Source organism: Egretta garzetta, unplaced genomic scaffold (genome assembly GCF_000687185.1).
Source record: "Egretta garzetta isolate BGI_Z169 unplaced genomic scaffold, ASM68718v1 scaffold188, whole genome shotgun sequence".
NCBI lineage: Eukaryota > Metazoa > Chordata > Aves > Pelecaniformes > Ardeidae > Egretta > Egretta garzetta.
This window is the reverse complement of record NW_009260622.1, coordinates 4439556-4467418: the sequence shown is the minus strand read 5'-3', so window position 1 is coordinate 4467418 and position 27863 is coordinate 4439556. Positions and strand designations below refer to the sequence as shown.

At 48.2% G+C, this 27863-nt stretch overlaps 1 protein-coding gene across 4 annotated transcripts in view; it reads right to left on the bottom strand.

Moving 5' to 3' along the window:
- PPP1R16B (protein phosphatase 1 regulatory subunit 16B) overlaps positions 1-27863 on the bottom strand; it is an 81710-nt gene that overhangs the window by 10035 nt on the left and 43812 nt on the right. For all 4 annotated transcript variants that reach the window (XM_035900904.1, XM_035900903.1, XM_035900905.1 and 1 more), the window contains one exon: positions 1253-1323. In XM_035900904.1, coding sequence (XP_035756797.1) covers positions 1253-1323 — 71 coding nt within the window. The remainder of the gene's footprint in view (positions 1-1252; positions 1324-27863) is intronic.

Genomic DNA, 27863 nt, shown 5'->3' with positions numbered 1-27863 from the left:
TCAGCAGCTGAGTGATGAGGACCTTTTACGTATTTCTACTCCTGTTTACCATTTGTATGTGAAAGTGAGGTTAAAATCACACCTGTCACACAGCCAAGTTATCACAGAAGTGTAACTGCATCCTTCACTGGAAGCCACTGCTAATGGCAATTAGTGTTCACTTAGGAGCTTCTCTCCGTTCAGGGATTCCAATTAATTCTAGTGGATGCAAAGTTCCCACCTCAAATCCCAAGTGCACCTTTATAATAACTGATCGTTCAGTGGGCAAGGTGGGATTCTCCACAGCTTCAGCACCTAGTGGGGAAAGCGATCAGGCTGTCAGCATTTCTCTGTGTGCAGAATAACATCCCTTTGGAGAGGTGGTGGTGGGGCCCTTTTATTCCTCTAGAAGCCAGTTTGCATTTTTAAGCAAACATCCCTCCAGCTTTGAAGAGAGCAAACGACTTGCAGAAGAATCCAGAATCCCAAGTCAATGGGAGCATTTACAGCAGGGACTAACGGAGAGAAAACCACGAGTTCCCGTTCCACCCTCGGAGCGAGTGTGACAACCATGCCACTGTTTGGCGGCAGCGGAGGCGGCAGCTGCCAGGCACGGCGAGTCCCCAGGGCCTTCTGCAGGCTGACTCTCCTGATGCTTTCACACTGAAAATCAGGACTCACGAGGAGGGGTAGGGATGGGGACCTTAGCAAGCAGAGTAGCAAAACCCTCAGGGCATCGGTGCAGAGGCTCTGAGGAAGGACACAGGCTTACACACCACTACGGCTAGTCTGTACTTCACTGGTGATCAGCTGCTGCCATCTCATACAGACTTTGGGAAGTCCCTGAGCCTACAGAGAGCAGCAGCAGGCCCTCCAAACATCCCCTGCATCGTTTATTTAAACCAGTTTCAAAACTCATGGGTTGCCAAAGTCTCTAAATTTGAGTTAACCTGCTTTAAGAGTTTACAGCCCAGCCCTGCAAAGATTAAAGGGTGGGAGAAACATTGTTCACATCTGGAACCCAGCCCCAATTCCTCAGCTCTTATTATCACTGAGTGATGTCTGGGATACATCAAGAGAAAGGTTTGATCTCAGTTTGCTCCCCAAGAAGCAGGATCATCAGCACAACATGGTGAAGTTTCACTGCCTTAACTAAGCAACAAAATGAAACGCAAGAGCTTTCTCCATTCTCCCCAGCAGGTCTGCTCAGAGGGTGGCAGGAAGACGTGACAGCGCGGAGCAGCAGGAGCTGCGACCCCCTCCCACACCTCACCTGATGCAGTGCAGTTAATCCATCTTCATTGCACAGGTCCGGGCTGATGTTGCTCTTCAGCAAGTAACACACTGCAAGGGAAGGAGATGGGAGGAAAGGAGTCAGGTCAGTAATCCTAACACACTTCTTGCTCTCAGCTAGCCCTGGCCAGTTCAAGACAAAGGCAACCCACGCCGTCAGGGTGTCTCAGTGCGGACAGAGCTGCAGGAGACCTCACAGCCAAGAGCCCAACACTGGCATGAACCCACAGTCACCGCAGTGCTGGTGAGGAAAAAGCCTTCTTGGTTTCATCCAGCAGAGAGCACCAGCATACAATTTTCCCCCAGCTTCCTTCCAAAAGAGACTGCTGTCGCAGCTATCATTTTCATATGGTTGTGCTGGAACAATTGACATTTTTATCTTGTGCTTTGCAACATCCGAGTGCGACATCTGCATGCTGCAGCCCAGGAGAGCTCAAAGTCAATCCATGACTTTGGGGTCCTCAGTTAAAACCATAAAAGACATCTCACTGCAGGAGGGACAAGGTCTTGACTCAAGAAGTTATCAGTCTGCGACAAGAAGCCCAATACACTCAGGGGCCTGCCACATGGAAAATACACCGGGGTTGCTTTGGACACTTCACATGAGCTGTTGGGTATTTGAAGAAAGCTTCCCAGAAGCTTTATTTTTTATTGCTGCTTTGGGGGGGAGGATAAGATGTATTCCATTAAAATGGAGATTTCTGAAAAGCCATTAGCCCCTAGATAAGAGATAAAGTTTGTTCTGAGGTACAGAACTTGCACGAGGTAATAGCAATAAGGCTGGCAGAGGAAGTAAATTAATAGCAACACCAGGAACTCTTCCAATTCAACACTGCTGACAGATCTTGATGACCTATACCCATCTTCTGTTGTTTACTTGCTCATTCCCTGCTTTTTCTCCAGAGATTTCACTGCCTAATGGTTTTCCCACCTCAAATGTCACTGACAGCACAGGGCACAAGCCAGAGGTTCATCATCATTTCCCAGGGCAGCAACAGATATTCAAGCCCCATCTTATTTGTTGGCAAAGATGCAACCATAAAGCGTAACCAGACCTGCAAAATAAGGAACGATAACAAAACTAAAAGGGCCATAACCGTCTTCGGAGCTGGCAATCAAAAAGACTGCAGGGCTGGTCACTCCCAAAGCACCCTGCAGCCTCTGCTGCTGCTGCTTTCAACTGCAAGAGCACATCAGGGCTGTCCCTGGGGACAGAGCACTTCTGGCATCCGAAGTAGAACATGGAAAACATGTTCACAATGACATCAATGTTGATTTACGAAGCTTTGTTTAAAAAATGTGGAAAATACACTTGCAAGAAAGGCAAATCAAAACCAAAGTGGAATTTTGTTTGGAAGCCATTGGTCTGATGTTATCAAAAAAGAGGGCAAAACTGGACAGAAATAAAACACATCACTCAAAATGAATGCTGGAATTTACGTTTGCTGGAAATAATTTCAAGGCATTGACACCTGCTCAATGAAACCAATACAAAAAAGCAGAATACAACAAAGAACAAAACTCATCCCCCACCACAGCGAGTCCAAAGAGCGAGATTTTCCAGCTCAAAGGGCAGTGCAGGAAGCCCACGCCTACGCTCAGCTCACACCCCCCGACACTTGCATGCTTGACAGTAATAAGAGCGCTGAACCCCAGCCAGTAAATCCAATTTAATGACCGTGCTTCTACTGTTTCTGGCCAGCCCCAAGCTCTTGCTCTCCCAGTCCAAGCTGAATGATAGGCAAGTCATTCACCAGTGGATCTGGTTGTCCCTTATTTAGTTTGGATGCTCTGCCATTAGGGTTTTAATTCAATCTCAAGTCATTTAAAAGCCATTGTGTACTAATGACGTGCAGCTCCATAATCATGTTTTGCCTGATTATGCAGACTTGGACAAGTAGATGCTGGCCAATTAACCTTACAAGTGCTGTCCCTCCATGGGAAGAAGCAGTAGCATAAATCCCAGCTTGTTATGTGGTATGGGGTTTTGTGTTGAAGGCTCTGCGATCATGGCTTGACAGAGCATGTAAGAGTCCTTGAAGGGTTAAGATTCAGAGAAGGACTTATCTTACCCTAAAGCAGCTTTGAATTCTCCATTAACCCCTGCAGCAGCCCTCGGCTTTGCATTGCACCTCCCCTTGGCTCCCATCTGCCCTCAGGACCAGCTTACCACAGCCCTCAAAACATTTCCCAGTATCTCCCAAGACACCAAAGATTGACAACCACAAGACACCAGAAAAGAGCACAGATAAGTCAGGTAACGAAGCTAGGTATGGGTGTGGTACGAATGACTCCAGGCAAACATGGCTTGAAGAAGAGATCAAACTCCTTTCCAACCAGTCCTAAGCTGAAGGGTTAGGTTCTCATCTCAGGGTTCGGCAGGGGAGCACAGGGCTGGGCAGCAATGAGTCCTGCCTCTTTTCTTTAAAGTTAAAGGGATGTCACCTTCAGTATTCCTCATGCTCCAGGCAACAAATCCCAACAGCTAGGCTTTAGTCTCCGAGAACTGCAATTTCCTATTACACGTGCCCCCTTTTACAAGCGAGGGGATTTACCCAGCGTCCCACCAAGCAGGACACCGCCCCAATTCCTACCCACCACCCCCAGCAGCTTCATCACCCCACGCTCCCTGCGGGCAACCCTGCAGAGGGATGTGGAGGGAGGACATGGACATCTTCCCCATGCCTGATACCCAGGAAGAGCCCTTCCCACACGGCTGGGAAGAACAAGTCCTCCTTTCTGATAAACTTCAGCAGAAATGTGCATTTGTGGGTTTTCCAGTGCTTTAAGAATAGGAAAAGGGGGTCACAACTGCAATGCTTTGCAGTGCTGGAAGCCAGACCTTTAGCTCCAGGGCTGTGGCACTGCCACCGACCCACTCTGCTGCTCAATGCACAACATAAGGGACAGGGGACTTGAGCAAGTGAAGTGCTTCTCTTCAGGCCTGCTGGTGCCGCACGCCTCGCTACAAAGCCCAACACCTCCTCCCACCTCCAGGCACAAATGATGTCGTACAGGTAGGAAGCGTACGCTTCAGCTTGCAAGGACGCAGATTAACCACCCGACGCCAGCTGATCGCCTTCTGTCGGCTCAAGGCTCAGCACACCACTCGTGAAAGGAAGATCCCCCCCCATACGCACACAAGGTATAGCATGGAAATGGGTCCTCTAAAAGCTCCTCTGCGAGCTCAGGTCACTCCGAGCCCAACAGAATGGGCTTTTATGGGTCACATTGGTGAGTCCAGCAGGCAGCAGCCTCCACTTTAACACTTACGATTAACTTCTTAAGGAGAGCTCAGTGCCTAAATGCTGAGCCCTTTAAAATCTATCCTTTGCATGTAGGCGGGGGGCAAGTGGGGAGAAGGGGCTGGGTGCGTGGATATACTCTATTACATGTCAAGAACAAGTTGTGGGAAGCAATTCGAAACGCATAACAAATGAAGGAATGAAAATGATTACAATAAGAGCTGGGTGAACAAATTGTTGTGAATAATTCATTGCAAATTATATTAACTGAACAATCACTCAAATGTATTTTCCATTATTCTGCTTGCTCTGCCTATAATTGAACCTCTCGCATGCCAAGATGGTGTACATTAATCTTCGATTTATATTTTATCATTCACATCTGTGCTGTGTTAAATGGAAAAAGCTCCCACAACAGCTGTGAAAATACATCTTAGGTTTTAAGTCACCCTCCATCACATGTCCTGGGGCAGCCTCAGACAGATTCTCCTCCTCGAACACAACAAGCCCACTCCTCAGGAGCTCCCTCTCCTCTCAAGCATTTCCAAGCCTCGCTTATTCTCAAAAAACCCCTATAAATCAAGGAGAAGGAAAAAAAAAACCCAAACCACTGCAGAGGCCCCAAGGAAAACTCAATGCATGGTAATCAGCTCTCTCACCTGAAGAGGTATTACAGTGCTCTCTTTTTTCATCGATGTTACTTCCCACTGAGTTTACACTAGAAGCAGCTTTTCCAGAAAAGTTCCTAAACCAGATGAAGACTTTTCCATGGAGAAAAAAATGCCTTTGTCGCTGCAGTTCCCCTGAGTCAATAAGCTACACCATAAAATTCTGGATACTATTACACTCCCATCTATACCCAGCGTTTGCATACCTCAAGTATTAATAACTCATAAGAGAAAAAGCCAGCTGGAACAGATATGGATACCAGGGAGGGGAAAAAAAACAAACAAACATCTTTCTGATAGGAGGTCCTGATTCCTCCCAAAAATATATAGTGGCAAACTGTCCAGATTGGCAAGCAGGCTTACCTGCGTGCTCCAAGTTTACATACACACACAGGCCGTTAGTTTTTAAAAATCCAGGTTTATCTTGATGCTTTGTACTCAACAATTTCTTTTTGAAAATATTTACACTCTTCTAGTTCACTTTCTGGTTCTCAGCCTGCCTTTAAAAGCTGCTGTTGCACTGAGGTCTCTATAGCAGTAGAATAATTCTTGTACGTTTACACCTCATTTCACTGAATGAAACAAAGAGAAGTTTCACTTGGATTAAGATGCACCTTTTACACATCGCTAGAAGTCACTTCCACTCAAATGTAGCTTTAGTCAAAAACCCAGCGCAGCGGAAGAAACTCTTCCCAGCATCATTTGTCGTGAGATACTGGTGGTGCCTGTGCCATGCAAGTGTGTTGGCAAAGGTCTAGAAAGACTGATCCCCAGCCCATCATATGGATCGACTCAGCTACTTCAAAGCTGCATTTTTACTGCTATGGTTTTGCAGGGATATTTAGTACACTGAAAAAACATTGCCAGGAAAACAGCATTGAAGCTATGAGTGCTCTGCCAGCAAAGCACCCAGCTTCCTGACACAGCATACTATGATATTCATATTTAAGGGTGTATCTAAACCCTGAATGATGAACTTACTCAGCCTTATCCTCCACTCCCTGCAATGTATGACTGGTAGCCCATCCTGGTCCACTGATAAACGCTGCAGCTCCCTAAAGCTTTTTGAAAGACAAAAAAACCCACAGGGAAAAAAAAACAAAACAAAACAAAAAACCACCACACTCAGACAACTTCAGTACACCTAAAAATAAATATGGCCCAGTTTGCCTGCTGAGCTAGCAACTGAAACATCCCGTCATGACTGATCACCAAGCTTTCTCCGGAAGGTTCAAAGCCTGCTAAGACACTTCCTACCCAGTTTATAACTGGGCACACACATTCATTCTAATATACCCACAAAATCTGGGAAGTTTGGAAAGAGGCCAGCAGAGCCCCATCTGCTTCATGCCATATTCACACGGGCAGGGACATTGCATGCAGCTACACTCAGCCCAGGTGCTGCTTCTCTCAAGGAAAATCTATTTCTGATTTTGACGCTTCTTGCCTAAGAGGGCATAGCCCTTCCTTAGCCCCAGGGAGCCTGCTTCACTTGGCAGGCTCTTCCTTGCAGAGCTTGGGGCCAGGTTCTACACAAGCCTTATTCTGACAGCACGTGAGAGTTGTCAACAACTCATACATTTATTTAATGTGTAGGGTCTAATTCTTTCTCCCCCTCTTTGTGTCTACTTCAAATAGTTTTTGCTTTATGCTTTGACCCCTATCCATCACTGTAGTACCAGAGCACCAAGAATCCTATAAGGGGACATCCACTTACAGCTGCGTCTTGGATGAACCGCCACAGCCAAGCACCCAAACCCTACCACATCCCACATTTTTCTTGTTCTGCATCTACATCACTTCAAGCTCTGGTAATCCACTTAGTGCTAGTGCTGCTAAAGCATCTTTATTTAACGGCTGCCATCCACCTGGGATTACTGAGATAAGTAACAGCGTGCAAGTCACCCATCTGCAACCAGCAATGCACAAAGGATGCAGCTGAAACAAAGCCAAATTCATTTCATTAGGGAAAATAAAAATTAGAGGATGCTGCCATCTGACAAGCCTTTCTAAGGATGTAGCGTCATGTTCAACAGCATCCTCATCCTCTCCGGTTCAGACTAACAGTGAAATTGGTCCATGCAGGAGATAGCAAATACATAAAGGAAAAGTAAAGCCAGAGATTATTTTCTTGGTTTCCCATTCCTCATCTATTATTGGAAGAATAAATAAATCATTTTGGTATGGTTTTTAACCAGATGATGGGCATTAAAAGGGATGAGTGTTTTATATAACCTTCAGGCTCAGCTGCCTTCAGCATGATTTGGGTGGGCAGGGAGCCAGGAAAGCAGATTCCCCAATATCATTGCGACAGTGACACCTGGGCTGCCTCTCTCCTTAAGAGGCATTTGGGAGTAGGTATTTGAATGGTGCTGATTTAAAGAGCACTAAAAAAAAATTTAAGTCAGACTTATGAAGATACGGATCAAGGAGACCAAGGCCAAGTTTCCCAAGGATGACTCAGAAGCTGTAGCAATGAGCAGAGCAACGCTGGCTTTTAGGGTGCAATGGTGCTCAGCAGAAGGTGCTGGTAACGCACAGAGGGAATCATCCTGCTGCGGTCGGAGCCACAGGAGCCCTGCCTGAGCAGGGAACACCAAGAAAAAGCGAGGGATGAGGGACAGCTACGTCCTCCAGCAGCAGGTCGATAGGAACCTGCATCCCCCACCTCTTGAGCTTGCAACTGAAATGTTGGGTTTGGGTGGGTGCAAGCAGGCAAGCAACACATCTTGCCTGAGTTAGGCAAAGGGCACCTACAGAATCAGTAAATGCTTGACCAGGCCCACCTGTTCTCCTACCACTCTGGCTACTTCCAGCTTTCTTCCTACAAAAAGCTCTTCTTGGAAGTCATGAAAACACATGCAAATCCATTCAGACAACACAACATCAAAGCCTTTTATCTGAGTAGCACAGAGGATCACGCTTATATACCTGTTCAGAAAGAACTTTTGATGTATTGGACCTATCTACAGAGACATGCAGCAGTCATCACCTGTGATGTCTACACTAAGCTTATTAGAAAATAAATCTTTCAGGGTACCAAAAAGGAAATGCAGGAAAAGAAAAAAAAAAGAAAAAATTAGCTTTAATAGAAACTACAGCTTAAGAAGTGTTTAGATAAAAGGGAGCAATGGTGTCAGGAGCTAAACTTTTGGAGCTGAGTACATGAAGAGCTCCCCCAGTTACATTAACACAATAATATAACAGGTGATCTGAGGAGCAGGATTGCAATACCCTCCCAAGCTCCACACAGAGCCAGCCTGCCAGTATTTGCAAGAGGATACTCTACCAGGCTCTGCAGAGCAGGAAATAGTTCATATGGCCATTTGAAAGTGTTATTAGGTTCCAGAGTCAACAGCCCCTGCCCCAGCTCGTATTTCAGGCATCCCCTGGCCTCAGCTAAGCAGCTGTACGTTGACCTGAACCACACGAATGTTTTTAAGAGTCTCAATTATAAAACAGGAAACTTTCTATTTAGAGTAACAGAACAAAGGGTTTGGTGGAGGGGTGGGGAAATACATATCTGCTGTTCAAGCTGCCCTGATTTAATACCAAACAATTTCCCGCAGTGGCAGCCTGCTGACCGCAGCCCAGGAGCTCGCCAGCAAACTGGGCTCTCCCTCTTCTCTGCTCCTCCGCCTGCCCCACTTCAGAGACCCTCTTCCTCTGCTGTGCATCTCTAACCTTGCCCTGGTCTTTAGAGATGCTCCAACTGCTCTGGCTGTTTCAGCACCTTCTCCACCCTCAGCAGCATCCACTCTAACCTCAATCAACATGTTTTGGGTTTGGGGTATTTTTTTTTTCCCCTCTAACTTTGCCTCCCTTTAGCTCAGGATGAAGATCTTTAACAGATAAAGGACCAAATCACATCCTTAGGTCTGGTCCCGTGGATCACTGCATTCATGAAACAGGGTGCCGCTTAGCCACGATCTAAACGCCTGTGTAAGGCAGAAGCGCGGTGTGCCGGGACATGCTCTGCGATGCAGCTCTCTCAAAACCAGCTTTGGTGGCAGCGCAGCAGCAGGGGCCGGTGCCAGCCCCCAGTGTCAGACCCAGCCCAGATGTGTCTCACACCATTACCCCACAGGGGGCACGCCAGGAGTTAAAGCGTAATCTGCTAAAACATCACCCCCTGCTCAACAGCACCATTTCTTGGAAACGCTGCATTGCCACGAAGCGCTGGAAGGGCCCTTTTTCTTTTTTGGTCAAATAAAGAGAAATTGTGGTTTCCTTTTAAAAAGCAGACGCTACAGAAAGAAAACTTTCACACAAGTTTAGCAGAAACCTGAACTTTACCAGAGAAGCACCAGCTGATCCTTAGCAGCCCTTCTGGTTTTGCAACCTGTAATTATTCAGCAGCAAATTTGACACGATCAGAGATCTGAATTTCAACAGAGCCTTCCACCCAGGGATCTCCGAAAGCGCTGCTGCCGTTAGCAGAGCGAGCTCCAGGCTGTCTCCTGGGATTTTACAATCAGTATTTGCCTCCTTTCACAGATGTGACATCTCAGCCCAAGTTAGACCAAGACTCTGGAGGTTCAGGTTTCTTTGCCAAGGTCACAGTGACAGTCCATGGCACAGCTGTGACACTGCCCTTGAGTCCCAGGTCCCAGCTCTACCCTTTAAGAACAACAACACTCCCTTTTCCTCTCCCTCGTCCTCTTGGTTGTTCAGCCAAAAGGAATTGGGCAAAGCAGCTGAAGTCTGAATGCTAACAGCTTTGACGGCAACCAAGGTGAACCTTGTATTTGACAGAGTTCACAGTGTCCATGGGTATTTTATAAAGAGAAACAGAAGCTGTGGCCCAGCAGCAGCTCTCAGCCTGCATTGCTCCCTGGGAAGGTCTCCACCACTTGGACCTGTTTGCTGACCACATTGGGGACCTGGGCTGGGCAAGGAGAGCAAGTCTCAAGAGGTGGGGGAACAAGGTCACCTGAAGGGCTTTCAGTCTGGCAGCATGCTTCATTTCATTACAAATCACCAAGGTGGGGAATGAAGCACATTTGGTTGCCAAGCCTACATTTGACAACCATCTCTGATCTTCACCAGCAATCCAGCCAGGACAACCTCATTTTATCTCCCCTCTCACAAGCCCAAGTCCCAGAAGTCTGCGAGTTTTCAGGACTGATCAATCCCACCATTCCCCACAGACTTTCACACCACTTCTCTTCCAATTTTCATTTCAGCACCTATCACACACAGACAAAGCACACAGCCTAGAACATCTTTTTCTGTATTAACAAAAAAGTGCATTCAACTTGCTCTCCAGGTCAAACACCTCCAATCCCAAAGCAACCCCTCATGTCGAGCATCACCCCTGTGCAGCTGCTGCCTCGCGGCGCCTGCGACAGCCTGACGCCAGCACGGGGCACAGAGGCCACCAGCAGCTGTCCCAGGCCACCAAGCAAATGCACAAAGTACCACAGCTCCCAGCACACCATCCCTTGGTGGGACCTGGCCTGGAGGCGTGGGTGACCCTTGTACCACCGCATACCAGCCAGGGGCATTTCCAAGAAATACTGGTACACCCCAACTCTCCATGCTGCAAACTTGTTTTTGACATAACCAAACAGCTTAGAGAGCCACAGGGACTGTTCTCCCAGCCCTTGGCAACCTACTAACCCTTGCCAGAGAAGTCAAGGTAGTTTATCTGTCAACATCATTCAGCACCGCATGGAAGCCAGTTCATACATTTAAGAGTTGAATCAGAAGTTAGCACCTGAGCTTGGCAGAAACGCAGGTTTTTCACAGCTACAGTAATCCTTACAATCAATCAGCCAGGCCTGACAGAAGGTATATAACGAAATCTGTGTGGTGGCTGCTGTGCACAGAGGATGCTAGTCCCCCCAGCCAGGGGCTGAAGCTGGAGACCGTCCACCTCGTGGGCCCTCGGCCGGATCCAGTTGAGGATGGTCTGCTCCATAGAGATCACTGCATAAACTTGCTGCAGGTTGCCAGTTGTGCAATCCAAATTTAAGACCCATTCTCTTGAGCATCCAAGTTAAAAAAAAAGTGGACAAAAAGTTAATTCCCTTAATGTTTCCTAAGTGCATTGAAGAAGGTTTGAAATCCCCTTCCGTGACTCCTCAGAGACTGCACAGAAGACCTTTAAATGAGGTCAAAACAAGTGGGGACGCAGTGATATTGCCTGGGTTGGTCTATAACCTGACTGTCAAGTGCCTTGCACACAGACCACCCTGTTTTAATAGTTATTTCACCTGCCCCATAACACAAAGTTGAAAACTCTCTCAGAACTGAAGACAGAAGTTTATGTGATTTCTGCTTCCCACCACATCAAATAGTAGAAGATGGGTGTTCCCAGGCTGGATGATGCAATGTAGCCCCATGGTTGCTGGGAGGTTAGCCCACAGAGAGGCAGCCTGAGAGCTTGACAGGTCATTTAGACTCTTCAGACAGAAAAAAAAAAAATAAGTCCAACTTGTTGCCTTCACCCATCCCTGCCATATCAGCAGGCACCGAAGTGCCAGCCTCATGCGAACTCAAAACAGGACAGCCTTTGCTGCCAGCTCTCTTCTGCTGAGCTTCCTGCTCTTTGATGCAGCAAAGAAAGAAACTGCCCACGGGGTCAGGAGCTCTTTCCTTTTTACTGAGCGGCTCCTTCACTTTCAAGAGCCATCTCAGTCAGCTTAAAACTTTCATCTGCAGAATATGGCTTGAATTCAGCAAAACCCTGCAGATCAGAGCTGGGTGGAGAGACAAAACCAAAACCTGCTCCCCCTCACAAACTTCTGAGGAGCTGGGTACATCATAGCAGAGGAACAAGGATGCTCCCTCACGGGAGGGGAGGTCTGGGGTCCAAACCCACAGGCACAACTCACACCGGGGATGTGAGCTCAGGAGTCCCAACACTCACACGACTGCTCTATCAGCCTTCAGGGTCAGCCTAGTAGTCTTTTACTTAACATAAAGAGGAAAAGAGCTGACATTCTCCTCCAGAAAGCGCTTTGCCGTAGTGCTTCAGATCAGGTCACTGATGTTTCATCCTGTTTCCGAGATGAGCATTTCAGTCTCAGCACATACAGTAATTTTTTTTTTATTTATTTTGCTTTGTATTTACAGACTAAGCTTATTAATACTAACAAAATACATAATTTAAACAACCAAATTAAAAAAATACATAATTCCTACAGCTCTTACGCAGGTTTAAAGCATCCAGTTTATCACAGCAGTATCTCTGAACATTGAAGATGTAACTCCTCGATGCTGGGAACAAGGAGTTGCAGGCAACAGCAAGGAGCAGAGAGTGTGCAATGTATCCCACTTCCGTCCCCTCATCCCTTCAGGATGTCTCCTCTCCTGGGATGAAAGACCCCGTCCAACTCTCCACCTCAGCACTGCAAGTCAAGTACCTCCCATGTCCTCTTCAGCAAGAGTCAGCTCAGAGGAGTTCTAGTTCTCCTTTCTGCAACAGTAGAGAAAAGCTTCAGCTTGCCAAAGCATATTGCATTTCCCAAGAAAACTGCAGTTTTCTAAATAATTAAGTGTCATTAAAATTCCCCATTAAGTTTTGCCATTAGCAATAGCAGGACCATTCTCCTCTCCACAGTGGTGAAAACTCTGCTTACTTCCGTATTAAAACCAGTTTTGTTAATGAACTATTTTATTCCATCCTATTTGCTTATAACAGAGCTCCCTCACCAGCAGATCCCTCACGTCGGGGAGTTTTTCATTACATATTTAACACTACAAGAGCCCAAGCATCATGGGCCACCTTTTAGCTGTCACAATGCAAGAAAGGTGACATCCATCTCCTGGGCTTGAATGGCAGATTGCCCTGTGCTCCCTGCATCCCTTACACCTACAAGTGAGCAAACGGGGAGAAAGCCTCCTTACGCTCTCCTGCCACGGCCGGAGGAGAAAAGACTGCATGATTCCATTACCTAAAAAAACCCCGCACTTTCAACATTAAGACAAGAGGAAAGCCAGGCTCAAGCTTTGTGTCATCTCCCATCGATTCCACAGTCTAATATTTTGACTTAAAAATTTATAGTAACAACAAAATGCTCTAGTAGCTAAACCCGCCTTAGTAAGTTCACTGAAGCAATTCATGCTTAAGTGGCTGCTTGCACTGCTCCGCTGGCAGCACTAATTACAGCTTGCAGAGGTGGCTCCCAGTGACAGCGCAGGGAACCAGGCGCTGGTTTGAGGCTCGTGCCTCGTGACTGGGAGGACATGCAGTCCCGTGCAACCGCTTGGGCCAGATCCAGCACTCCCCTGCTTTTTTCCTGCTACTAAAACCAAAAATTAGTATCTCCAGCACTGAGTATAACTGAGCAACTTTGGCAGCTTCTGGTGAAAGAACACTATTTTTCTGCTGACCAACATCTAGCCAAAGAGGCCCGGAGCATCTTACCCAACACCCTTTTCAAGAGCAAGTCCTTCAAGAATGGGAGCAGGGCTGGTTAGCCAGGGTGACAGGGCCCTTACAAACCATCACGAGGACAGGAATCAAAGTGCTCTGGTTCCTGGAGACACCACAGGCCACTTTACCCCTTGTGAAATGAAATGGGAGGGTTGCAACTCTCACCCACTAAACCAGGGGTAAACCTTCCTCACACAAACAGGCTCATCCTTCAAACACGGGCAGAGATCCACACGCTCAGTGTGTCTTGTGCCAAGAGCACTCGTACCTGTTGTGGGAGATTCAGGAGATCTGATCCTCATTACTAGGTTTGTGATGGGTTACAAGATCCCTCCTCAACTGTTTTTGGTCCTACCTTTGTCTGGAAAAAACCCACAGTCTTGCAAAACCTGATTTCTTTCCAAGCAGCTGTTTGTAACAAATGCTTCTGAGATGTTTCCCACATTTCACAGACTGAAGCAAATCCCACTCCAAGCCTCTGTTACCACCTCAGTTAGTGCTAAAACAGAGAAATCCTGTTTCTTTCTGTACATCTCATCATAAGGAATAATTCCCGGGGAAAGGAACCCACCAGACCAGGAGCATCCAGCGAGGTCTGGATCTCACACGAGGAGCTGCAGCCAGTACAAGTTGTACAATGGAAACCTGACCTACAAACCTGGAACCAAATTCTAGCTATTCCCCTTCGAAAAGCGAGCGCCTGAAGGCTGTACGCTTCTTCTGCCCTGGCTGCTGCCAGCTCTTACAGCTGCAACCTCTGGCTCGGCTCCAGGGCCGTTACCTTTCCTCCACCCAGCACGCCTGGGAAGAAGGGGATCACCAGCAAAAAGCGAGTTAAAATGGGCCCTAGCTGCATAAGCTGCATAACCTGTGCAACCTATTACTAGGGGATGGTGGGGACGGAGTGCATTTTGCTGGCCAAGATCTCCACGTATCACCGCGTAGTTTCGGTTGAGAGACGCAAGGAGGAACAGCAGCTCTGTCGCCACCTCTTCCACCTAACAGGGCACCAGGAGCACTGAAGCAAGGGACAGTTTCCCAACAAACGTGCATCCCTCATAGATCAAACGGCCACATCCATGGGGAACAGAACAACTGCGGGGCTAAAAGGAGCAAGATGACAATCAGGCTTGGCACGAGGCACAGATAGTTTTCGGGACAGACCGCGTTAACCTCTTCACTGCTGAAGCCTTCCCCTCCAGCAGGGCTGTTGCTCAAGAGGGCTGTTTCTCTAGACAGACCAAATAAACCAGGTGTTTCGTGCCTGTAATGCACAACAGCATCAAAGAGATTAAAAAGGGAAATGTACACACCAGGGATTTCTAGTAAATAAAACACCCATAAAAGCAGAGGTGACCGCTCAGTGTACACAGGCGAGGCCATCCCCACCGTAGGTGAAGAGGAACAAATCACGGTAGCTGTGATCCACAGAGTCACCATGGGAAGGGGACAAGATGTTAGGCAAAGCCATCTCCTCCACCTCAGCCCCAGTCAGGTGGGAATTCGGATAGACCTGAGCAGCTGGGCAAGATCCGCAAACCCTCCCTTGGATTTCTATTCCGCAGTAAAATTCCAAGAGCATTAGAAAGAGGTTCTTCAAGGAACTGTGGGAGGAGCAGGAGCTCTTACAAGATGGTCCTTACATTGTCAGCAGTTTTGAGATGCTTTGCAACTCTCTGGTCCCTCCTTCCTCTGCCCAGAATATTTACATCAAGGAGATAGTGGACTAGATTTGAATGACAAGGTTTCCCCAACTTCTTGGCTGGCAATCCCTTCCTTTCTGATATTCTCACTGGCAATAAGGAGAAATTTGCTGTTGATGAAGCACATCCCCCAAGACTAAACCAGCAGCGAGAGATGGGCCAGACTCCCACGTGTCCGCGTCACGCAGGGTACTGTACCTCCCCTCACAGATAACGCTTCCTTTCACAAGAAAAATAGCTCGATAAAAACTGCTGACCCCCTCTCGGCTTATCACAGAACGAAACCGGTGTGGAGTCAGGAAAGGGCTGCACGAGCCTCGTTGGAAGCTGCCCCTTCGCCTCCACCTGCCCTCCCCAGCAGTCAGCATGAGCACCCTGAAGCCAACAGCAGCACAGCCAGATGTGTTTCAGACATCTCGCACAACTGCAGAGGAGAATAACTCCCTAAAAACCGGGTTTGCTTAACGACCGTACCGGCAGCTTTGCAAAACCCCGGTGATTTCAGAGGAAGCCGGTGCCTCGCTGCTGCTCTGAGTCACGGGAAGTGCAGCAGCGCCGCAGCCAAGCCCCGGAGAGAGGCAGGAACACTGAAATTTCCCCCAACTATTCTTATCTTGTCTCACAGCAACTCGAGGCTCGTTTTGAAAACCGGGGCCTATTCAGAGCAAACAAACAAGCCACTGCATTCACTAAACCCTGCTGCGTCCGGGAAAGCGCTGTAAATCACGTGCATAGACAGGGTTTACATGCAGAAGCGACAAGGAACGCGCATCTGCAATGATTTTATGGCACACCAGCACCGATAATGGGTTTATGCTCCTAAAACCAGGTGATTTAAGTTCCAGGGTGTCACAGATTTTAATCCTGAGCTGAGTTTTCCTCTCTTCTATGCTCTAACATACATCTCCACTATTGAGAGCGCAGAACTCACAAAAATCAGATTTCCTGAAGATAGAGTAGAAGCAAACAACGTTTTCTATGACAAATCAGTTCAACAGAGGCTCAATAAAACATGACTGATAATCAGTGTTTTCTTTTTGACAGCTGGTAGCAATTGTCTTCTCCTTAAATCTAGTGCATTTGCCAATTTGAAACTAATCTGTCCAAAAATGAAATAAAACACCTGGCAAAAAATTACAAAGTTATCCACCAGAGTGTCACCTGCTGCGGCATCAGACAACTCAACGGTAATTAGGGTAGAGCCGAGATGGCCTTGTGGAAAGAGACATCGGGCGAATGGAAAATGGATGGGAATAGGGGATACCTAAACTGATTTAGCTAACAGGGGTAGATCAAAAGAAAACTAACCCGATTAGGAAGGAGAGAGACACTGATCCAGATTCATTGAGCAAAGCAGAACAGCTATAAAGTGACATTTATGGTTGCTTTCCTTACCAGGGCTGCTGCACAAAGCAGCCAGCATGTACCAGCGGATCTGGCCCAGATTTACAGGCTAAGGGTGGACCCTTTTAAGTAAGGACAGTTGCCCTCCCCCCCAGCTTATTTTCCCATTTAAGCAGCTGTCCAGAAAAAAAATAGGCCATTAAAAAAAGCCCCCAAAAAATTTAATTGAGTAAGTGATGCTCATTGCCTGTTGGCAGTGCCACTCTCCCTGTACCGGGCAGCTTGTCCTGATTACGGGCAGGTCGAAGCCACATTGCCAGACCAAGGCTTTTGGCTCAGCCTATTCCAGACAGCGGGAAGGGCCACACAGGAGGGATTTGGTTCAAGCACTGGCTGTGCTCGTGCACGGGTCCCCAAGCATCCCACTCCAAGGATGCACGCTGGTGTGGTTACAAGGTCCCTGATACAAGCCAGCATTCGGACTAAGGCAGGGCACATGGGTGCCCCCCTCCAGGGATGCTCACAGCACTGAATCTTATGGGAACATGATGCTCGCACATCCCAGGGCACCATGCCTGCCTTCCCAAGGGAAGCCTGATACAGCTCCTGGTACCTGCACCAGCCTCGACACTGCCAGGGCACCTGAGAGCCATCACCTCCTCCAGCAAATCCTCTCCCCCACAAGATTAGCTCACTGTTACGCACAGCTGCCACCACCGCTTACAAGGGGCTAATTTTAGTTAAATGCAGCCACGCAGTGACTTCCTGGGCACGTGGGCTCCTGTTCCACTGGTCATTTGTTAACCACTACCTGAAAACCCTCTGCCATGCACAGCACAGCTACGGGGCTTCTCGTTAACACTGGGGCCAGCCGATGCCAGCGCCCTCGCAGTGAGACGTGCCCAGGCTGGCAGGGTGAACAGCCCCGTGGAGCCCCTCGCGCTGCCGCTCGCCCCAAAGCCATGCGCTCGCTCCCCAGGGCTGATGACAACGTCTGGGAGGAATCAGCCCTGGCCATGTCCCCACACACTCCTGCCAGTCCCGCTGCTTGCCGGAGCTGTGCGCATCCCAGGGGATGCACAAGCATAGGTACCCTTTTTCTTTCCAAAGCAAATACCCGCCCCAGCCCATGACACTTCCGCTCAAGTTAAATGCCTAAGCCCACAAGCCAGCATTTTACATGAACACTCTGTACGCTGCAAATTGTGCCAAATCTAGTGAGGTTTTTGTTGCTCCAGGAGACTGTCCCAGAGCCAGGGGCAGGCTGCACTGCTCTCCCTGCTCCTGCATCGTCTGCACCCTGCTTCAGCAAGGAGACCTCCAGCCTTCCCTTCTCCTACCCCAGAAGCATTTCCACCAACAAACCCTCTCCAGTCACAGCTCTGCCACCCTGCTTGCCTTTGCCAACAGCCCTTGGAGCTTTAATGATGAGGCAAATCGCCCCCATGCAGAGGCGAGACCCTCCCATAACACCAGGAGCACGCAGGAGCACAGAGCACTCCCAGGTCCCGTGCACGGGAGGCACTCCCGGGTCTCCTGCTTTGAAACCAACTCCTGTCCGCTGTGGGAAGGCAGCCTCCCACCCAGCAGGTCTGCCACGCTGCATGCTCCTACCGCAGCTGCAGAGAATTCAGACCCCCCCAACAAGGGCAAAGGGATGTCCCCAACGAAACAGCCAGTGCCTTCTCATATTTTAGTGAGAGATAATAAACATAGCCAAGGCTTTGCATGAGTCTCACCAATCCTCCATGTTCATGCACAGGTTAGACACTAACTGACACTTCCCAAGGAGCTTGATACAGAGTTGGATGTTATTAGGATCCAAGACAGAAACTGCTTTGGGACAGGGCAAAACTGCAAGGCCAACTTTGCCTGCTGCAGTGTGAATAAATGTGCTTCTCTTGCCCCCCAGTCGCAAGACCCGATGGTCTGTGGGTGACAAAGGTGTTATTTTGCATGTCCCCCTGCTTAGGGACATGGTTTAGTGGTGGAATGGCAGTGTTAGGTTAACGGTTGGACTTGATGATCTTAAAAGTCTTTTCCAACCTAAACGATTTGATGATTCTATGATTTTCATCTCCCAGTTACACAGCAACCAGTGCTGGTGTCTCAACCCCTCGAATAAGCCCGCTGGGTTTTGAAATGCTCTCCAGCATCCCAGCTGTGGCACCCCAGGGCCTCCACGCACCATGCTCCACAGAGAAGCTCCTTCCAGAAGGCACAGCAGAGACAGGGCAGCTGGCGAGCAAGGTGCCACAGTGATAAGCAGCACATTGCAAGGAGGAGCTTTAAATAGATGTGAGCAGCTCAGCAGGTAGCTAAACAGGATTCCCCATTTCTTTCCTGTTCCAGGGCTGGAAAACCCATAGCCTCTTCCTCTGGGAGGGGAAAGAGGAGGGTGGGCAGCCCACGGCCCCAGGGTTGGTTTCCAGAAGGGGGTAATGGCTGCCACAGGAACCACTCCTCCTCATAGCAAAGAGGTGAGATGTTTCCACTGCTGCTGGGAGCTCCTGGTGCTGATCAGGGCAAACCCCAAGGGGGACAAAAATGCCGTCATGTCAGTATATTTTAATACTGTGGGGTAGGAGTGCTGAACTGGGTGGTCTTTATACCAGCATCCAACAGATAGGAGCTGAGCATTTTTCAGATGGGCTCTGTGTTCTTAAGGAGCACAAACGCGTTACATGACCAAACCAACCTGACATCAGTAGAAGTTAAAATATCCAAGTATCTTTACAGATCTGTGCCAAAATCCTCAGGGATTCACAAGAACCCCCTAGATAATGGCAGCTGTGGACATGCTCCTATTGGAGCTTGGTCCAGGAAGGTTGAATGGGCAGCATGTTCCTGGAAGCTTTCAAAGCCAAGAGACTAAGACAAGAATCAAGCAAAGCCAGATGGACAGACCTCTGCCTGGTCACCTTTGCACTGCTCCGGGCACGGCTCCTTCCACCTCTAGCTGCAATTCAAGCTGTCAATCCCACTTCACAGGAGGAGATCAGTCAACAAATATTGCCATTCAGCCAGAAGACAAGTCTTTAAATGTCAGTGAAGCAAGGAATATTTCCCGTTCTCTTCTTCCCCTTAGGGTAACTGGACAGATCAATGCCGCAAATATTCCTGCTACTAAACACATGGGAAATCTCAGAGCACTGAGTGATACAATGCGACGATGATCCAAATCTTGAATCCACACTAGAGATTCAATGCTGACCAGTACTCAAAGGACAGTTTTCCTTGCTCTGATGAGTGATGGAAAATTGCCACAGATGAGAGTAGTTTGGGTCAGGGGGCAGAGCAGCAGCTTGTTCATAGCTATTTCACAACCACATGATTAAATTACGGAAGAATAAATGTACTATGAAAGCACACAGGGAATCCTGCTTAGATGTCCTTTAAGATGAAATTTTAGACTCACTGGCCCTTCTAATAAAAGCAAAATGGACTTCCAGCACCTTTCCATGACCCACTGTCACCTACCAACCCAGATACGGTGTGGTTTTGGCACAGCATCCAGCAGCAGGTTGGAAGTTGACTGGTTACAGCCCAGACTGGGGAGCTTCATATCACTTTCAGGACTTGCATCGCTGTTTTGACAGTATCAGCTTTAGGAGGAAAGAAAACCCTGTGATCAACTGCCTGACAGCCAGGAGGATGTCACCGCAGATCCACGGGGACTGTCCTCCTTCGCTGGAGCTCTGGCTCTTTCTAATGCCTGCTATTTCAGGCTACCAAACCAAAATATTAATTAAAAGAAGAGTCCCATTTAAGTTCCCGAGGAGCCCTGCTCTGGCCTTGCTAATTAAAGACAAACTGACAGGATCTGAAGTGAAAAAATAAACCAGGTCTGAAAAGTTCTAGAGTCAGAGAAAGAGCCTGAGCTCCTAAGTAGGCTGAAACTCACTCTCTGCAGGAGCGCCACGTGTCATCCAGCCTCAGGTTTCTAAGTTAGGTCCTGGTCTCTGTAGAGCTGACAGACTCTCCAGAGGGTTAATCACAGCACCCCAGGTTGGATCTCACCCGTCTCCACTGACAACACATGAGAATGGAAACCAGCATTGGTAGACAGACAAAGAAAGTGCTCTTCTCACCACGTCCTTAAGGCAAGTGAAATGGCGGTCCTTTGCTGCATCACTCCTTCCCCTCTCCCAGAGGCTGAGAGCTGGTATGGATTTCCAGGTGAATTCCTTACCCCAAGCCACTGGGCAGACCGCAGATGTCCTGAGGCGATGAAACCTCGGTGTGGCAGAGCCGTTCCCTTCCTGTGCAAGGACTGCATGCTTTCATTCAAGAATATCCTGCTGGTAAAATTTTGCTTGAATTGAAATAGATGGGGTTTTACACCGAGGATCCTTCAGATTGGGTCATTTGAAAGGCTTTGAATACACCAAGTCATCGTGTCTCACTACATTCAAGCCTTACCATTTCAACTGGAACCATGCAAGTATCAGCACTTGATCTCCAACCTTTGCTGCTCTGAATCACACCAGAGTGGAAATAGTTTGAAGGTGCCGGAATCTCCCCCACCCACTCAAAATGTGGATGTTTCCAGACAGATGTAGGTGTAACACTGGACAAAATACATGTGGTGTGCAGATAACACTTCTCCACCACGGAAACCATCAGCTGCCAACTGGGTTAAAACAGGGCTGGTGCGAGCAATGAGAGCTGTGTGAGAGTGACTTTCAGGTTAACTCCTGCTTTAGACTCCCCTTTTTAGAAGTGGATGCTATAGCAGTAGTCCTTAGGAGGAAAAAAAGTGGGGGGTCATTTCATGGCTGGTTTCGAGGTTGGTTTTGTTTTGTTTTTTTTTACCAACATGATCTCTCTTGTCAGCCCAGATAAAGGCACACAGATTGAAATGAGACTTTGGAAGTTTCCCATTGCAATTCAGAGCCTGGTGCTCTTGCACTCAAAACCAGAACCACTCGCTCCTCTGTGCCACCTTGCAAGCAAAGGCAGGCAGAGCAGACAAGACCACCAGGAAAAAGGGGATTGAGATCTAGCTTGAAATCCTTGGCCAAACTGACAGATGCTGCAAACTGTTATAAAATGTATACGGGGCACATGAAACACAACCAAGCACCTAAAGCCAGTTTCCTACACGAGTAATGTTTATAGCCAGTCTACCTCATGCTATCTAGGGAATCCGGATGCCAAATTCAGCAATAAGCAGTTGCAAATTGTAGGGACCTCGGTGGAAACTGCATCCGCTTACTCGTAACTGCACGTGGGCTCTTGTTCCCTGAATTACAAGGAGTGCAGGGTGCTTGATTGCATCTTGGCTCTTGATTACAAAGGCATCAGCAGACAGAATTAAACAGTTTGCTTCCTGGCCTATTTAGCATCCTTTCGGTGACGGGTTAGAGGGTAGGCAAGGCTTAGGGGGCATTTTTAACAGTTGTGCCAGAATCTGTTGGGGTTTTTTTAAATTTTTTGTCAAGACATTTGCAGCGGGTGATAAGGTTTCCCAAATATCTGGCCAGGCTCCAGCGGAAAAAACAAGCAGTGAAAGTGTATGTAAAAGCAGCTCCGCACTAGGTTATAAGACACTGCCTGAACCAGCTGCCATAGCAACTGCTATTAAAGAAAGAATTAAAGCATTCTTCACGGAAGTAGGAAAGCTCACAGTCAGTAAGTGTAAGGATGGGATGCAAAGCAAAATAAAGGGGGATAAATATAAGCAAGTGGGAAAAATATGCCGAAGTGAACAAGAAGCAGGGCTGCTTGCACAGGTATCTGCTCTCGTGTTGCAGAGATGCCTATAAATACACTAAGATACCCAACTCCAACCTCATTAGCAAGCATTTTAGATACAGTTGATCCTGCCTTGGGGCAGGAGGTGGATTACATGACCTCCTGAGGCCCTCTGAACCTCTATTTTCCATGATTCTAGGAGGAAGAAATCTACACCAGCTGAGCTGACCTGAATCCAGAAAGGCAGGAATTTAAATCTGGAAAGAAAAACCCAACATAGATTTAATCCACTTTTCAAGTTCTCCTTGACCAGGAGAAGGGGCAGAAAGCAGAGCCGGCAGCCACAGCGTACAACAAGTTCTTCCCGTCCAGAAACTACACCCGAGCACTGCGTTTTCAACTGCATCGGGGTAAAGCAGCCACATGAGGTTTAGCCCTGCAAGAAGGCTTAACCTCCAACAATATTCATTTCCCCACCAATATTCATTTGCAAAGAAGAGGGGGTTTTGAGGTTGGGGTTTTGGGGGTTTGGGTTTTGGTTGGGGTTTTTTGTTTGGGGTTTTTTTTTTTTTTTTTTTCCTTCAAAATACACTTAAAAACACGATGCTGCAAAACTCCAGGTACCAGCGAGCTCTTGGGAATGATCAGGCTAACATCTTAATGTCCTTTTGGCAGAATTGGATTAGACATCACAGCACAGCACCGCAGCGAGGCAGAGCCTTGGCTATCAGAGGTCACAGCTAAGGAGGGAAGACAGACAATATTTCACTCCGGGCTGCTGCTTATTACCAGAGGATACCAGAGGTCCCCCACTGAGCTGCTATTTACACTCTCTGGGTTCTTGTTATTGGAGTGGGACAAAATACGCAGTTAATCGGAGCGTAGGAAACAGCCCACTCCGGGAAGGCAGCCAGGCAGGCAAGAAACACATTGCTGGCAAGAAACCCCGGGTCACAGCCCCCCGGAGCGAGGAGCTGGCTGGGATGTCGTCTCAGCCCTTCCACGCCGTTACCCCACTGAGCAGGCAGCCAGCCGTGCTGCTTTCGGTGCTTGATCCGATCTAAATCCATGGCTGTCGCTGCGCTTCTATGCCTTGGTCCCCCTTGTGCGGATGGCAGGCAGTGATCCTCCCGGGGAAATCACAAGGACAACCAAGCTGGGAAGTTACCAGCTGGAAAAAGCCACTGATCTATTGGCAAGTATTATCAGGCTCAGATTGGGAAAGTCTGGCTTCAACATTTGGCAGCCTGTAGATACCAGAAAATAAGCAGCCATCCAAGGCTGCCTGCACATCACTGGAAGCAGAGCAGCCGGGACAGGGAAGGGAAAGGTTAAAGACCAGCAATTTAGCACTTGGTTGTACGCATGAACATCCCCAGGTACCTGGTTGAATTAAGGTCCCATCGATAATCTGCCTTCAGCTGACAAGAGTCCTGACGTTGCCGGGGAAGGCGGCCGTGGCATCCTGAGCCCTCCCTGCTGTGATTTGGCCGAGCAGGGTTTGCAGAGCAGATGGTGACCTTACATATCCCTACCTACTGCACCTTGCATGCACAGCCCAAAGAGTTTCAGCATTTGCCCCCCATTGCCCAGATCTCCTTTTGAAAGGGAATACTCCTTACTCACGGTTGCATTAAGAGCAACCATCAACAACACTAATAAACCAAAGAAACGCTCAGTTTGCAGTTAGGGGTACATGCAACCAAGGAGACATTGGTTCCAAGTTTCCCCTTCAAAACACATTGTAGCCAAATCTTAGAAGCCAAGTAAGTGATTTAAGCCACTTCTAGTACAAAACAAAATCTGGGATTGACAACAGCCACGGACCAATCCCTGTTTGATTGAAAACACCTTAAATCCAAACAGACGATCTTTACCGGATGGACAAGTAGGTCAAATCCTATGTTAATTCATCATCTTGTAATACTATGACAAGATACATAAGAAATATTTTTGATGGTATCAGAAGTGGTGGAAGCTGGCACACGCGTAAAAGCCAGAAACTGAAACGATGTGAAATCAACCCAGTTCCGTCACGCAAGCTGAGAACATGCGCTCTGCCGAAACATGGTGCCAGCTGAAAGATGTGCCTGCGGAGGTAGGGGTGGGCAGGGGGGGAGAGGAGGCATTAAATTTTGATCAAAAAAATTCCAGCCAGGATCCCTCCATCACCATTTCTTAGCAGGGACAGAGAGCATTTGCGTGCACATTTTCAGTCCTTGTTTCAGTCAAGAAAAGCAATTGCTCAGTGCGCAGGGCACAGGAGAGACAGAGTCTGCGCTGTGAGCCTTGCTGTAATCGAGACACTCAAAAGATGCAGAATTTCTCGTCTGTAGGCATGGAAAGAGTTTGCTTCCCAATTCACAAATTGTGAAACAGCAAGCAGTGATGCTCAGCACATACAACAGCCAGCGCCCCAAGAGCAGGCACCCTGAGCCTTCTGAAAAGGATGAAGAGGTGGCTTGACCCACTGAAACCAAAGCTCTACTACAAGAGCTGGTGTCACATTTTATAAAATACATTCTGAAGGAAATACCTCACTTTGTTATTTAATAAATAATTTTTTAAAAGTATTTCTGATCAAACTTCTTCATTTAAAGAAAGGGTTTGAAACAAAAAGTTTAGGTTGACTCCAGATTTGGGGAGGGAGAAGGCCTCTTCCCAGGATAACCTGAGATGGATTTTCAGCATTTATTTCCAAGCAGAAAAGTTGGCATTTCAAGCTCTTATGGAAATGGAAATAATTTTCCCACTTGATTGAAATTCCAGGAAGTCAGGAAAAAAAATTATTTACTTGTTATGACAACAGAGAAAGTTGCATATTCAATATTGCTCATGCTCCCAGATGCCATCTAGTTAGCTGCCATATGCAAGCCGCCCCGCATTGGCACCGCATCCAGATTGCATGAAAAAGCCAAGTTAAATGTGGCCAAATATGTGAATCTGCTTTTGGAAGACATACCAATCACCATTAACAAAATTAACAAAACCCATCATTGCCAGGAGCTCCCACACACAGCTTCCTGAAGAGGATGGCTTTAATTTCCACGCCTATGGAGTGTAAAACTCAAGAAACGCCTTTATTATTGAACAGAAACTTTTAATTTCTGACTCGTCATTCCCCAAACACCCAGATATACACTCAGACTGATGGCAATAAAAGAGATTTTTTTTTTTTTTTTTCCAGAGCCCTTCAAAGGGCATGAAACCCAGGAGAAACATCTTCTCAGACAGATAAATGCGCTCACTCATAGACATGGACACAGGAACCCCATGTAAAAAGCTTCAGGAGACTAATAATGTGGGTGGAAAATTAAGGCACCTCATAAAAGGTTTTTAGTAACAAGGGAACAGATCACATCAACTCGGAAAGGTTAAAGCAAGCAATTTATAGACACTAATTAGGGCCTCTTTTTCAAGTGCCTTTGCAAATGACAAGGTTGGTTTTATTCCAGAAAGGTGCAAAGGGAGCACGGTAGGAGCTGCCTGGGGATGGCTCCTAAAAGGGCTTACCACCCTCGTCCTTACCACACATTTACAGGAGATTTACGGGTCAGCATGAAGGGAAACGTGGGGAATGTATTTACATGAACAAGCTGTGCAATGCTTATATCCTCCCCAGGGAAATCTTCTCCACGATGGCGCAGGACCCAGCAAGCCCCAAGCTTGCACCCGCTGCTCTGCTAACGCAAACCATTTTGCTGGATGCCAAGTCCAAGGTCATCAAACTTGAGTTTTCATTCACTTTCTGGTTCGCCAGCCATAAGGATCTGCACGGCTGAACTTCTGCAGAAATGCCGTTTTATGCAACACTCTGGCTCTGACAAAGTTTTGCTTGCAGGATGAAGCACCAGAAGGTGGGAGCTGAAGGACTTTGCAGTGATGCTTCCCGAAGCCAGGGCGGGGGGGGGGACACGGGACAGCTCTCATCTGAGAGCAGGAGAAACCAGGGCACCTCCAACGCTGCTGGAAGGTGAATCGGTCCTTTGGGGGCTTTATTTCTCCATTGGTTCGCTGAAGGGAACACAGCTCACCCCCCAGCTAACGTGAACTCCTCCAGCTTCTGTCATTCAAGTGGGAGCTCCCCCTCCAAAGGGGCCAGGAGCGCAAAGGGACTTCCAGGCAGCAAATGCCACACATCTGTACAGGGCAGCCACTTTACCCACCTCTGGGATCTCTTTTTTCGATTTACACAACACCAACTCCTCTCCCTGCGCTCTGGGGCTGTTTTTGTAGGAGCTCAGTGATGTAGAAAGACTTGGACACGACAGCCCTGCAGCAGCTGGGGCTGCTTTCGGGGCCGAGGTGCCGCCCTGGGAATGGTGGGACCAGCCTCCTCCCCACAGCTTCAGTCCATCACCTTGCAGGGTGGCCTTGAAGGGCCACAGCCTTCAGCAGCCCTCATAATTTCTTTGCAATTAGTACGGTAGCTCATAAAGCATTGCTTTATTGCCTTATAAAGCAACTCTCCTTCACAGCCGTTAGAAGAGCCCAGAGGTTGTATTCAACACTGCTGCTCTCTGCAAGCTCTGTATGGACTGGGTGTCCTCCCCTCTGCACCATCCCCCTGCAGCCAGCTCGGATCATGCCTAGAGCTGGGTAAGGGCTTGAACATATTCCCACTGCAAACGTGACTGTGTGTGATGCCCCTCCACAGCACGTCCTCCCCAGCTCCTCCGTGGGGAGAGCAGAGCGGGTCCAGTGTGGTAACTGGGAGTGCTCTGCTCCCACCTCGGAGCTCACCCATGAACTGTCTGCAGATACTTCAGCTTTCCAAACCGAAGGTCCCAGCCAGCACACTGCAGCCCTGGGGGACCACTGCCCTCGTCTGAGGTCGCTACCCATCACCTAGCTTCTCCCCAGCATGGCTGTCTGCTCACATCTGCCACCAGCATGTTTGCGATGTGCTCCTTACCCTGGTTCTGTCAGCACAGATCCAAAGGAGCTTTTAATAGCAGCTTGTTTGTTAAACCTGGGATATTTTGACAGATCTGTTGCAGAAGATCAAGATCCCACAGAGGAACAAGCAGGCAGGAGCCATCACCCCTTTGCAGCTCCTGCCCACGCCAGAGCTGACACTCCCTAGGAGCCCTTGCCGCTCCCTAGGAGCCCTTGCCTTCAGTCCTGCTTTGCCACCACACTGCAATACAACAATTCTGCAACACACCCAGTCACCCACGGACTCATCAGCCATAGATGAACATGGATTTCTTACACGGAAAATAAGTCCTCTTCTCCAAGGCAGTCACATTTGCAGAGCCAGAGAGGTCACAGACCAGGTGGGAAGCCGTGTGGCTCAGCCCGGTGGCCGTGCCATTGATGGCAGAAGGGGACAGGGACGAGGGAAGTTGCTGCAGGTACCCACGGGCACATGGGAGCTGAGCAAAACGAGCGCTGCTCTTTCAATTACACCTGGGCAAGGCGCAGGTAAAGGACAGCAAAGTCAGCACATCCAGGTCCTCAGGGACACGGGGCTGCTCCCTGAAGAGCAGGGCAGGGGTTTGTACCCACCGACTTCATCCTACAGGGCTCAACCCACCACAAAGGCGGA